We start from the raw sequence: 12,826 nt of genomic DNA on the forward strand, positions 1-12,826 counted from the left end.
GGTTTCAAAGTAAAAAGCTGTGCTTTTTTTTTTATTTTAATGTTTAATATCTTTTATTTTATTTTATTTTTTTATTTATTTTTACACGACAAAATATATTGGGAGCGTGGCATTGGTGATAACTGCTCTTCCACCTTCTTGCTTGAGATTTCCTGAACTTACCCCATTAATGGTGCTACCTCCTACAATTATCACCTTTTCAACGTTAATCGCAGACGACAGTCTTAACCCGCTTGCATCTGCCTCTATCGTGATATATGTGTACTCTCCGTTTATGGTCTCGCCATCATCCACGTATAACGTGCCTTTGGCTCTGTTTTCTTTATCGAGCGCCACTACCAAGGTGTACGGATCATACCGCATCAACTTTGTAGACCTCCTGTACCGCATCTTCATGGGCACAATCGAGCCGCCCTTGAGTAGCATAGGAATATCCCCAAGAGTAACAGCAGCAGCAGCACTACCACCACCACCAGCCAAACTCTCTACTTTTTCCCCAATGACGCCATTGGTAAAACTGTAAAACGTATCACCCCACTCAACACTACTGAAAGTCACGGTTGTAGCACCTTCATCAGTCACCGGCTTCACCAATACCCCTGAGTCCCCAAGGAAAAACTCATCCTCAATGTCCAACGCCTTTTTGTGGTGGTGGTACTCATAAAACACAGGCTTTATAACAGGTGTGCCGTTCACAGAGGCTTCGTAGAAACTGGTGTAGAAAACAGGCATCATCGCATATCTCAATCGTATTGCATCTCTGATATGGCCAATATAAGGGTCTCCTGCCAACCACGGCTCTCTCCTTCTAGAGTCTATATGTGCATGACCTCTAAAGAACGGGTACCAGACCCCGGCTTGGTACCACCTGGTCAACAACTCGGCCGATGGATCACCAAAAAAGCCTCCAACGTCTGCTCCTGCAAACGGCATGCCGGCAATATTCATCGTGAGAATCATGGGAATCGATACTTTCAAGTACTCCCACCGCGACATGTTGTCTCCAGTCCACATTGCCGCTGTGCGCTGGCTTCCTGCAAAAAAGGACCGTGTTAATATAAACGGCCTTTGCTGCTTATTGAGGAGCAGCTTGTAAGTTGCTTCGTGCATTGTTAGTCCGTAGAGATTGTGGACACTGCGGTGTTCCCATTGTCCGTAGTGGATGTTGTCCTTTGGCATAGTTGTTTCTGGCCCATCAAACACAGACGGCTCATTCATGTCGTTCCAAAATAGTATGTTTTGGTATTTGTCAGGAATAAACCGTTGGTGAAGTTTGTTCCAAAACGGTTGACTTGCAGGGTGAAGTGTGTCGACCCAAATAGACTCACCGGGCCAGCAGTGGCCATGGTAAACCTCGTTTTTTGAGTTTTTTATTGCAATATCGTTGTCAATGAGGCCTTGACTAACCTCGTATCCTGTTTTGATGTGAGGATCAATGATAACCACCAAGTTTCTTCCTGTTCTGTTCAACACTTGCAACATCCTCCCGGGATCATTGAAATTCTCAGGATGCCATGTAAAATATTTCTTGTTATCGGTGTACTCGATATCGAGCCATATATTATCATAGGGTATTTGATACTCGTCGAATTTGGAGTGCACATCAAGCACATCCTCGATGTCATTGTAGTTCCACCGGCATTGATGGTAGCCTAAACTGGCCAAGAGTGGCAACATGACATTGCCTGTGATTCTCCCATAAACTCGGTTGACATCGCGAGGTTTGTCCTCAATGATGACTATAAAGTCCATCACTCCATTCTCGGACATCCAGTGTACGCTCGAGTTATTAGACTCTTTATGAATATCAACAAAAGTGTCGGCGCTGTTGATCCAGAATATTGCAATTGACACGTCTCGCTTAACTGCCATTAGTAATGGTATAGACCCGTACATGGGCAATCTCGAATCTACTTCGTACTCAAAGATATCCACGTTGTACAACCTGTAGGGCTCTGATCCCAGTGTGTCCTTCAACAGCATCGTGTCTGCATGCTCTGGGATTCCGTAGAGATGACTAAACCCTTTTAGTGTAAAGTCAAGCCCAATCGCTTCTTGGCCCATTGGCTCTTTGCCCATTGGCTCTAGGCCCATCGGCTCTAGGCCCATGTGCAACAATTGTTTCTCGTTCACCACCAACTGCACTTGGTCTCTATAGTAAAAAGTGAACAACACCGGGTTCATCTGTATAACTACCTTCTTATGATGACCATAACTTACATCAACTGAAGTCTTCCGCCTTGTATAATTGAGATGGCCCATCTGCGCATTCTCGCTGAATGCCCACTTTGCCGCCTCGTTATACCTCTTATGGCCTACCACTCTCTGCTCATCCATTCGAAACCTGAAACTGTTTTCAACAATGCTAATCTCAAATGGAAGCTGTACCTGGTGTGGCTGTACCTTAGAAACCACTCCATGTAGCACTCCATTGGTTAATTCAAGCGACTCCTCTTGGACATAATAACCTCCACCCCCATCATTGTCCACATGCTGACGACAAAATCCAGAGTCGGCACATGCCTTGAAGAGGTAGTCCTTAACTGCAGAACAACCACCTACAATAGCAAAAAGACTGAACACTCTCATAAGACCTTTACTTGTTCAGTCGTGCGTACAAAAATATAAATTTTTGCGCAAAAAAAGAACAAAAAAAGAACAAAAAAAAAAAAAAAAAAAAAAAAAAAAAAAAAAAAAAAAAAAAAAAAAAAAAAGCCTTCCAACTCATCCAGACTCATCTCCAAAGCTTCATAATGAATAAAAGACCGAGTGATTCAGTGGGTACTACAAGTGCCAAAAAATCCAAGGTGGCTTTGGATGAGCTAAGTACAGAGGGACCCTTAAGTCAGGCAGATGTGGTGTACTTCAAAAAGGAAGCGATCTGGAGACAGATGATTTTGTATAAACAGCAGGTGTTGAAACTAAAAGGAGAGGTAAAACGGCTAACACGGGACGTTGACCAGCTGAAACATATAAGTAGTGTGTTGATTGCATGGTATGAGCAGCTTGTAGCATTGTTTGATGTAGAAGAAGGGAAAGACGATAACATATTGGTAGCATTCAACGACAAGGTGGATGCCAAACTCCAAACCATCAGTAAACAGCTATCCAAGGCAATCTCTTCCAAAGTGGCTCCGAGCGATATACAAAGCGTTCAACAGCTCGGCACACTCAAAAGTGAAAACCAAATACTTGTCAAGGAAAATCAAACACTAACAGAGAACATAGCAGCTCTAGAGTCGGAGATTCTAGCCTTGATAAACACGTACGAACGTAATGAGTCAAAGACTTTGAAGCGGGTGGACGACGCAAGGAAAGAAATAATGGAACAAAAAGAAGAAGAAGGAAAAGAAGGGGAGTCAACAACAACACCAGCACTACCAGCAGCAGCACCAGCAGCAGCACCACAACAACAAACCAATGGTTCCTCCTTGGATACTCTCACCACGGAGGTGGAGCAGTTGCGCACCTCCAACGCCATCCTCAACGAACAAACACAAGCACTCTCAACAAGCAACCAAGAGCTACTCAAGAAAACAACTGCACTAGAAAGCAAACTTCACAATCTAAGTGAAAGCGACTTGCAGGATAACCCTATATACAAAAGGCTCATCAAGAACAACCAATCGCTCCAAGAACAGATCAGCAAGGTGAACAAACTAAACTCAGTTAACGTGACCAAGTTGAGTGAATTGGAGGAGAAGCAAAACGAGATAAAAAAGATTGTTGAGATGGAATTGGTGAAAGAGAATGAGAGTTTGAAACAGCAGCTCGAGAAAGCAGAACAGGACCTTGTGCGAGTGAGAACAACAAGGGACGAGTTGTTGGCAAAAAATAGTCTTTTGACCAGTGAAAAAGAAGACCAAAAGAGTACCGAGTCGTTACTAGAGTTGAACGAAATCTTCTCCAAGCGGATCGAAGAGCTCACTAAGGAAAAGTTTAGCCCAATGGAGACAGAACATGCAGACCTGTTGTTGTTGTTGAATGAGATTAGGGAAATCGAAAGTGCATTTAAGCAAACACGAGATCTAACAATAAAGAAACTACACACCACCATAGACCACGAGAACCAAGTGAAAAAACTCACTATTGAAAAAAACAAAGCTGACCAAAAGTACTTTGCCACAATGAGACTAAAGGATTCGCTCACAAACGAGAACAAGGTGCTCAAACAACAAGTGGCAAAGTCGCAGGATCTCATCAAAAACCTTAACGAGTTGGAGGTGACCTACTTGAACAAGATCGATATACTATCCAAATCGCTTCTCGACTACAAAATCATCAAGGAGAACTCGTTGCAAGAAAACTTTGCCCTACAAGACAAAGTAAAGAGCCTCCAGGTAACCAAGGAGGCCTTGGAGAAGGATGTCGAGCGCAAGGATGCAAAAGTCAATACACTCACCAGTGAGTTACTGCAATCAAAGGACCTTGCAAACAAACAATTGCTCGAGTTGACCAAACTCAACAAGAGCCTTGCTTCGACAGAGTCGCTACTACTCAAATACAAAGCAAACAATACCAGCTCTATTCTTGAAGAGGACGAGCAGCAAATTCAAGCTTTGCGGTCGATTGCCAAGTGTTCAGTGTGCACAAAGAACTGGAAGGACACGGCCATCACAGTGTGTGGCCATGTATTCTGCTCAGGGTGCACCCACGAGAGACTTGCTGCTAGACTAAGAAGATGTCCCACTTGCAATAAGGGATTCTCAAGTAACGACTTGTTAACTGTACACTTGTAAATAAAAGAAAGTAAAGGAAGTCGTGTGCATTTGGGGGGTAGAGTACTGCACACAAGCACCACTGCGAGTATAAATAAGATGAAGATTTCCTCATCTTCTTTTGGTTTTTTTTTTTTTTTTTTGCTAAAAGAGACCTCGTTTTCTGTTTTTTTTTTTTCTTCTTTTTACTAAAAGAGTCCTCATTAAAAGAGTCCTCATTTTCTTCTTTTTTTCTTCTTTTTTTTTTTCTTTTTTTTTTTTTGTAAATTCGTAAATTCATTTTTGTGTACGGAGTGAAGGGAGAGATAGATAGATACATTTTAGTTGTGTTAGGGTCCCACACAAATGTCACAAGTTGATACAAATACTCCTGTACAGACGCCTTCTGGAGACTCGTTTCATGCGGAGACTAAGCAAGAGGTAATGGGTGAATTGGCGCAGGAACCATTGTCACCACCAGATCCCTCTCCAGTACCGGAAAAGAGAAAGTTGGAAGAGGACGCAAGTGAAGAGCCGGAAGAAAAGAAGCAAAGAATGGGGGAAATGGGGGAACAAGGGGAACAAGGGGAAAAAGAGGAGGAGGTAAGGGAAGTGGAGGTAAGGGAAGTGGAGCTTAAGGAAGATGAGCCTAAGGAGGAGCCTAAGGAGGAGCCTAATGAGGAGCCTAAAGATGAGCCCAAGGAGGAGCCCAAGGAGGAGCCCAAGGATGAGCCTAAAGATGAGCCCAAGGAGGAGCCTAAAGATGAACCTAAAGATGAGCCCAAGGAGGAGCCCAAGGATGAGCCTATAAAGTCCACCCCTGGATCCCCTCTGGACTCCTCCCCGCAAGTCGAGATTACTCCCGCACCCAAGCCGCCACCTGAACCAGATATGGACAACTTACCGCTCCATCCCATGCCCGCACATCAAGTCAAGTTTGCTCTCAACACAATCAAAGCAATCAAACGACTTAAGGATGCTTCACCGTTTCTTGCACCTGTGGACACGGTGAAACTCAATATCCCACTATACTACAACTATATACCACGGCCTATGGACTTGTCAACAATTGAAAAAAAGCTCACAGTTGATGCGTATGAGGATATCTCCCAGTTTGTCGACGATTTCAACTTGTTAGTGGCAAACTGTAAAAAGTTCAACGGCGAGACTGCAGGTATTTCCAGAATGGCAACTAATATACAAGCACATTTCGAAAAACACATGTTGAACGCACCGCCAAAAGAATTGCCATCAGGAGGAGGAGGAGGAGCAGCAGCGGCATCTTCAGTGGTAGCAGCACCGTCAGTGGTAGCAGCACCGTCAGTAGCTGCTGGGTCCTCTCCCACACCACCGCCTCCTCCCAAAAAAAGAGTAACCACGGAGTCTCAACGAGACTCAGTAGCAGCCACACGGCCAAAAAGAACCATCCACCCACCAAAGCCAAAGGAATTGCCATACGATGTAAGACCCAGGAAAAAGAAGTTTGCTGCAGAGTTGAGGTTCTGCACGCAAACAATCAAGGAATTGATGTCCAAGAAACATTACAACTACAACTTCCCCTTTTTGGCGCCCGTGGATGCGGTTAGTTTGAATATACCAAACTACTTTCAAATTGTCAAGCAGCCAATGGATCTCGGCACGGTGCAATCCAAACTTGCCAACAATCAATATGAAAACGCCGACGAGTTTGAAAAAGACGTGAGGTTGATATTTCAAAACTGTTATGCTTTCAATCCAGAGGGCACAGAGGTGAATATGATGGGACACAGGTTGGAGGCTGTTTTTGATAAGAAATGGGCTAATAAGCCTGTGCCCGAGCCTACACCGCCCGCGTCTGAGGTAAGTGGAGGGGATGAGTCTAATAGTAGCGAGGAGGAAGAGGACGAGGAAGACATGGAGGATATGGAAATAACCGAAGCACTGCTCTCTGAAATCCCCGCTATCCAGCTTCTCGAAAACCAATTGGCAAGAATGAAAAAGGAGTTGGATGAGCTAAAGAAGGAGCACTTGAAGAAATTAAAAGAACAACAGGCTGCAAGAAGGAAAAAGAAAAAGAAACGTGGCACCACTAAACGCGGCAACAGTCATGGCCATGGCCATCACAACCGCAGCCACAGCCATGGTAGCCACACCCACCACTCCCACACCAAGTCAAAAAAGTCCAAGGAACCTTTACACCCTGCACAAAACCACCAAATCAAACTTACTCCACCACAACCTGTTGTCACCTACGAAATGAAGAAACAGGTCTCCGAAGCGGTCCCCACCTTATCGGACAAAAAGCTAAATGCTCTAATCAAGATGATTCAAGATGATGTGCAGATCACCAATGATGATGAGGTCGAGTTGGATATGGACCAGTTGGGCGACTCAACTGTGTTGAAATTGTATGACTTTTTATTTGGTGAAAAAGCTTCTCAAAAGTCACAAAGTAAGAGAAAAAAGAAGTCAGGTACAAGTCTAGACGAGTTGGCGCATTTGAGGTCGCAGCTTGCGCTATTTGACGAAGGCAATGGGCAATCTCAACTGCAGCAAACTAACAATAATGGGTTTATGGAGATTGCCCATGAGGAGAGCTCAGATGATGCAATGTCATCAGAGAGCTCAGAAGAGGAGTAAGAAAAGAAGGAAAAAAAAAAAAATTTGTATTATTATGTATAAACACAGAACACATAGCTTTTCTCTTTGATGACCTCACCGTTGACAATTATACGGCAATGTCGTGAGCAGGGTCGGCCCGTGTATGTATCAGGACCCATGGTTCGATACTCCAAGCTCCCGTTTCGTGAACTATGTCGGTTTTACAATGTGGACATTGTATACACACCCATGATCCTTGCGCGCGAGTTTGTACGTAATGAGATGGCAAGGTATGCAGACTTTACTACCAACGATAAGGACCACTGCGTCATTGTGCAAGTCGGTGTGAATAATGTTGCGGACTTTGTCAAGTTTGTTGGCATGGTGCATCCGTATGTTGATGGAATAGGCATCAACTGTGGGTGTCCCATTAGAGACCAGGTGAGGGAAGGTGTGGGAGCCGCGTTGATGAGCAAGCCACATCTAGTGGCAGAGATGATCGCCGCGGCAAAGGCTAAATACCCGTTCATATGCATAGACACAAAGATACGTATACATAATGATCTCAACGAGACTATTGCCTTTGCAAGAATAGTCGAGGCAGCAGGCACAGATATGCTCACAATACATGGCCGCACAAAGACTACAAGATCGTCCACGCCAGTAAACCTTGAGGCTATAAAGGTGGTGCGGCTGCATGTGTCGGTACCGGTGATTGCAAACGGAGACTGCTTTACATTGGACGATTGTAAGAGGATAGTTGAGTTCACCAAGGTTGATGGTGTGATGTCTGCGCGTGGGGTTCTAGCCAACCCTGCTTTATTTACAGGAATGGACACTACACCATGGGGCGCAATAGAAATGTTTATGCATCTCGCCACTAGCTACGGTCTTCCGTTCAAACTCTCGCAACACCACGTTGCGCAGATGATGGATAACATGCCGCTGATTCCAAGAAAAGTAGTGAAAGAGGTGAATACATGCAAGTCAATGATCGATATGATCGATGTGTTGGACAAATACTTTATTCTTAAAAGAAAACACGAAAAGGAGTTTGCCAAACTCACCACCGCGCCCACGCTTACTGCATTTCACCATTGAGGAGAGCAACACTTGTTGTTTTGTCCTTGACCTTATAGATTCCAATCAACTTCTGTGCCAACTCAAACATGTTGTTCCTCAATGATATCACCACAAACTGGGCGTTCTTTGTTCTCTCCTTGATATAGTTGGCCACAATGGACACATTGCGAAAGTCTAGAGCCGCGTCGATCTCGTCCATCACATACAACGGCGTGGGCTTGTACTTGTGCAAGGCAAATACCAAGGCCAACGAGCTCAATGTTTTTTCTCCTCCACTTAGGTTTGAGATGTTTTTCCACGACTTCTTGGGCGGCATCACGCTGAAGAGAATGCCTTCGGAGAACGGGTCCAAACTGTCAACCAACTCCAACTCGGCATTGCCGCCCATGGTGATCATCCTGTACATATCCTTTAGTGTCATTGAGATATCCATGAACCCTTGCATAAACTCGTCGAGCCTCTTCTTTTTGAGATCTTCGCAGTAATCACGCTTTGTGTCGCGTTGTTGCACGGCTTTGTTCAAGTCGTCTTTCCGCTGCTGGTACTCAACAATCTTGGCTCCGTACTCCTTTAGAATCTCAATATCCACACGTACATTGGCCATGTATTTTTCCAACTCATCAACCTCTGAATTGACTGCTTCTATGTCTACGTCGTCTAGCTCGGTAGGGGAAAGCTTGTGCGTAGGCGATGGCATAAGAAACTTGGCCCGATCATCATCATCATTATTGTCCATCCAATAAATGTATGGCTCAACATCTCTCACAGCTGTGTTTTCAAGAGCACGCTCATTTTCGTCAACTAGATGGTTCAACTTTCTCAACACTGAGGTTATCTTCTCTACTTGGTTGAGGGTGTCGACCTCAAACTGTTTGAATCCGGATAGTTCTTCTTGCATGCCTTCGATATCCACGCGTATAATCTCTAGCTCCTCATCTTTATCGCGTTTGTGCTGGTCCAAAGCTTGGATTTTTTCATCGAGTAATACCATTTGTGACAAAAGAGACTTATGGGACTGCTGGATCGCTAATAAGTCTTTTTCCAAAATGTCCTTTTCCAAAGTGGCCTCCTCAATCAACCGTTTGTACCGCTGCACATCACTTTCCAACTTCTTAATAGCAATTCTGTCGCCACTTGTTTTATCATTGATGATGGATATCTGCTGTTTGATACTGTCGACACGTGAGTTTTGTACCTTCAACTCTACACCTCCTGCTTCCATTATTTTCTGCTCCAACAAAAGTATCCGGTTCTCTGAATCGGCCATTTCCGACTTTATTCGATTCCTCTCCTCATTCAACAGAGCAAGTGCCCCTTTTTTCTCTGAAATCTGTTTTTCAAACGGGTTATCCGTCTCCATCTGTTCCTGCTCAAGAGCTAAACTTTTGCGAAACTGTGCAATCTCTTTCATCTCTGATGCAAGTCCTGCAATATCCAACTGGAGTTTATCAAGAGCAAGTTTTGTTTCTGGCTCCAATGCTTTTACTTGTTGCAAAGCAGCCATGTTCTCATCATACTCTTTTTTTACCTCTTGGTGTTTTTGCTCCAACTCGCGTAGTCGAACACGAATATCCTCAATCTCAATCTCCTTCTCATGCTCCAAGACCTCCCCCACCACCTTGTTCCCCCCTCCCAACTTCATTGCGCCTCGCTGTACATAACCTCCACCTGACATTGTTCCAAAAGTATCTATCACCTTCCCATCCAATGTCACCACCTTCCATCGTTTTGCACCATACGCAACAGCCTTTGCTTCACTCAAGGTGGGCGCCACTAGTGTATTAAACATCTTGCTGAAAAACGCAGGTGCAAATTTGTCACTGACTGGTGTGATCAAGTCAAATAACCTCTTGATCCGCGATGGGTCTCCTGGAGTACTAATCTTGGATAGATCAAATTTGCTCAACTTGTTAAGACATATGAAATTGGCGTACCCAAGCTTATTTTTCCGCAAGTACTCGATGCATGTTTGAGCTGTTTCGACGGTTTCCACAACCATCGAGTCTAGCCCTGGCGCAGCAGCAGTGGATATCGCAACATCGTACTGCTCGTCAATCGTGCCTAGATCTCCTAACCGGCCATAGAAATCATCGATTCGGCCAGACTTGGCCAACTTTGTTAATGCTGCTAGCACGCTGTTTTTGTTTTCTTTTGTTTGCATTACAGCAAGAGAGTCCAGGAGTTTATTTTTTTGCTTGGTGATTTGCGCTTTCAACTTGTCCAAAACCACTTTTAGTGAGTTTGTTTGCTCTTCTCCAAGTGCGGTTTGTTCAATGATTCGCTCTAGATCCAACTCCTTCTCTTGTAACTGGGTTTCTTTGTTCTTGCCCTCTTGTTTAATCTCTCTCAACCTGTTTTTGCTTTCTTCCAACTGCATTTTCGTGCGATTCATCTGTGTTTCAAGCATATCTATATTCGATTGGGTGAGCTGTATTTGGTTCTCGTTGTTTTTCAATTTGGATGTCCATGGATCCAACTTTTTCTGCAAGTCCTCAATCTCATTGGTGAATGTGGAGGTACGTTGTGTCAACTTCTCCCTCATACTCGTTAGCTTCTCTTCTTCCCTTTGGAGATTATTGGTCAAGGCATCGATCTCACACTTGTACTGGGAGGAGGAGTTGGAGTAGGTGGAAAGTTTTTGGTTTGCGTTGGCCAAAGATTGGGTCAGTGACGTTACTGATTTGTTTGCCTTTTTCAACTTTGTCTCCAAACTCTTTTGTTTTTCTTCAAAAGAAACACTCTTTTGGTTAAGGGTTTTTTTTTCCTTTTGGAATGTGCCGAGCTCGGAAACAAGCGTTTTCACCTGCTTGTTTATTGCCGCTTGGGAGGCAACCTTGTTGTCGATCAGTTTCAACAAGTTTGCATTTTCAAGCCTCTTTTTCTCCAAAGTATCGCTCAACTCTTGTACCTCGCCCTCCTTCTGGTCCACCTCCCTTTTGTACCTCCTCAAATCATACTGCTTTTGCATACTCTTGAACTTTTCCAACTTTTTCTCCAACTCCAAAAATCTCAACGCTTCAACTTTCCTCTCATCAAGCAAAAGCTTATCCTTTTCAACAAATGCAAACCTATCCGACTTTTCCTGGCACATTGTGTTTAATTCTTCAATCTGCACCATGCTGTCCTCGATCAACTTTTTGTACTTTGTGGTGCCAATGATATCTTCTAGGTACTCCAACAACCCATCGTCGTCGCCTTCCTTCTCCCCCTTTGGTTTCATTTGTGCTATCGACTCCACCTCTCCTTGAAGAATGAGAAACCGTTTGTGGTCCAAGTCAACGCCCTTTTGCTTCAATAAAGTGGTCACCTCTGTGTAGGTGCTTTTCTTACCATCTAGATAGTACTGTGACTGGTTGTTTTGGAACGCTTTACGCGAAATCACCAATTGCGAGTTGTGCACAACTTCCAATGGCGGACCATCAAGAACCATTTCAAAATGGATATCCACCTGGCAGAACTCAGGTCTTGTTTCGTCTCCAGAATTGTGGATCAACTCAGAGATCTTGCCTTGTCTCATCTTATTGGCCTTGAATCCAAACACAAAAAGCATAGAGTCAATAACGTTGGATTTGCCACTTCCATTAGGACCAACCACGGACGAAAACGATGTGTGGAACGGTCCAATCACTTGTCTCCCTGCATACGATTTGAAGTTGGTCAACACCAATTGTTTGATCGCTAGTCGTGGTTTGCTTTGGGTATCATTTTTGGAATTCTCTTTTGCTATGGTCTTCTCCCCCTTACTCTCCTCCCCCTTACTCTCCTCCCCCATGGTCTCCTCTCCCTTACTCTCCTCCCCCATGGTCTCCTCTCCCTTACTCTCCTCCCCCATGGTCTCCTCCCCCATGGTCTCCTCCCCCTTGCTCCTTTCCACCCCCTCCTTCACATCATAATCGCTATTATTAACAAACGTGTCTTCCCCCTCGATCTGCCTCTTCCGCTTCATAACAATTCAATCGATATCAAAGGTAGTTCTTTTATTTATTTATTTATTTTTTTTCTACAACTAAGTACTACACCACTATCTCGCTCTGCTCGATAGGGTCGCGCTATATATCAAAAACAATCTTCTTGGGCACCTCTTCGTCCTGCTTCTTCTCAAGAGGAGGTAACCCTCGCAAACTTCTCTGGATCCTTTTCAACTGCGATATAAGCGGCACTGACCCACCATTATTACTAGCAAGACCGGTCTCCTGGTTCTGTTTCTTCACATTGAATGGGTTGTTGTTGTACTCGCTAGCATCGATAAACTCCGTTAATAATGTCTCAGCTTGACTTTGCGGGATAGACAGTTCTGTTCCTACTCGTACAGCAGTGGGCGTATTCAAAGTAGAAGGTAGTGCTCTTCTCCCAGACATCATGACAACAAACTATAATGATGAGATGGGCTAAATAGTTTTTGTCAATTTTTGTGCGAAAAAAAAATCAAAAAAAAAAAAAGAAAGAATGAGAAAAAGAGAAAAAAA

At 44.1% G+C, this 12,826-nt stretch overlaps 5 protein-coding genes across 5 annotated transcripts; 3 read left to right on the forward strand and 2 right to left on the reverse strand. All coding sequences in view use genetic code 12, as the record gives it.

Moving 5' to 3' along the window:
* Positions 1-81: 81 nt before the first annotated feature.
* On the reverse strand, positions 82-2,589 carry ROT2 (glucan 1,3-alpha-glucosidase ROT2; the record flags this gene model as incomplete). The annotated part of the gene is made up of 1 exon (XM_049323502.1): positions 82-2,589. The coding sequence occupies one exon, from the start codon at positions 2,587-2,589 to the stop codon at positions 82-84; it is 2,508 nt and encodes an 835-aa protein (XP_049180618.1).
* Positions 2,590-2,753: 164 nt separating this feature from the next.
* BRE1 (E3 ubiquitin-protein ligase) lies at positions 2,754-4,739 on the forward strand (the record flags this gene model as incomplete). The annotated part of the gene is made up of 1 exon (XM_049323503.1): positions 2,754-4,739. The coding sequence occupies one exon, from the start codon at positions 2,754-2,756 to the stop codon at positions 4,737-4,739; it is 1,986 nt and encodes a 661-aa protein (XP_049180619.1).
* A 324-nt stretch (positions 4,740-5,063) lies between these two features.
* BDF1 (chromatin-binding protein) lies at positions 5,064-7,316 on the forward strand (the record flags this gene model as incomplete). The annotated part of the gene is made up of 1 exon (XM_049323504.1): positions 5,064-7,316. The coding sequence occupies one exon, from the start codon at positions 5,064-5,066 to the stop codon at positions 7,314-7,316; it is 2,253 nt and encodes a 750-aa protein (XP_049180620.1).
* A 210-nt stretch (positions 7,317-7,526) lies between these two features.
* Positions 7,527-8,311, forward strand: DUS4 (tRNA dihydrouridine synthase; the record flags this gene model as incomplete). The annotated part of the gene is made up of 2 exons (XM_049323505.1): positions 7,527-7,988; positions 8,234-8,311. 2 exons carry the CDS (start codon positions 7,527-7,529, stop codon positions 8,309-8,311), a joined length of 540 nt encoding a protein of 179 aa, XP_049180621.1.
* Positions 8,312-8,358: 47 nt separating this feature from the next.
* SMC4 (condensin subunit) lies at positions 8,359-12,721 on the reverse strand (the record flags this gene model as incomplete). The annotated part of the gene is made up of 2 exons (XM_049323506.1): positions 8,359-12,038; positions 12,484-12,721. 2 exons carry the CDS (start codon positions 12,719-12,721, stop codon positions 8,359-8,361), a joined length of 3,918 nt encoding a protein of 1,305 aa, XP_049180622.1.
* Positions 12,722-12,826: the final 105 nt, after the last annotated feature.

Source organism: Candida oxycetoniae, assembly GCF_023343755.2.
Source record: "Candida oxycetoniae strain CBS 10844 chromosome Unknown scaffold40, whole genome shotgun sequence".
NCBI classification, from domain to species: Eukaryota; Fungi; Ascomycota; class Pichiomycetes; order Serinales; family Debaryomycetaceae; genus Lodderomyces; species Lodderomyces oxycetoniae.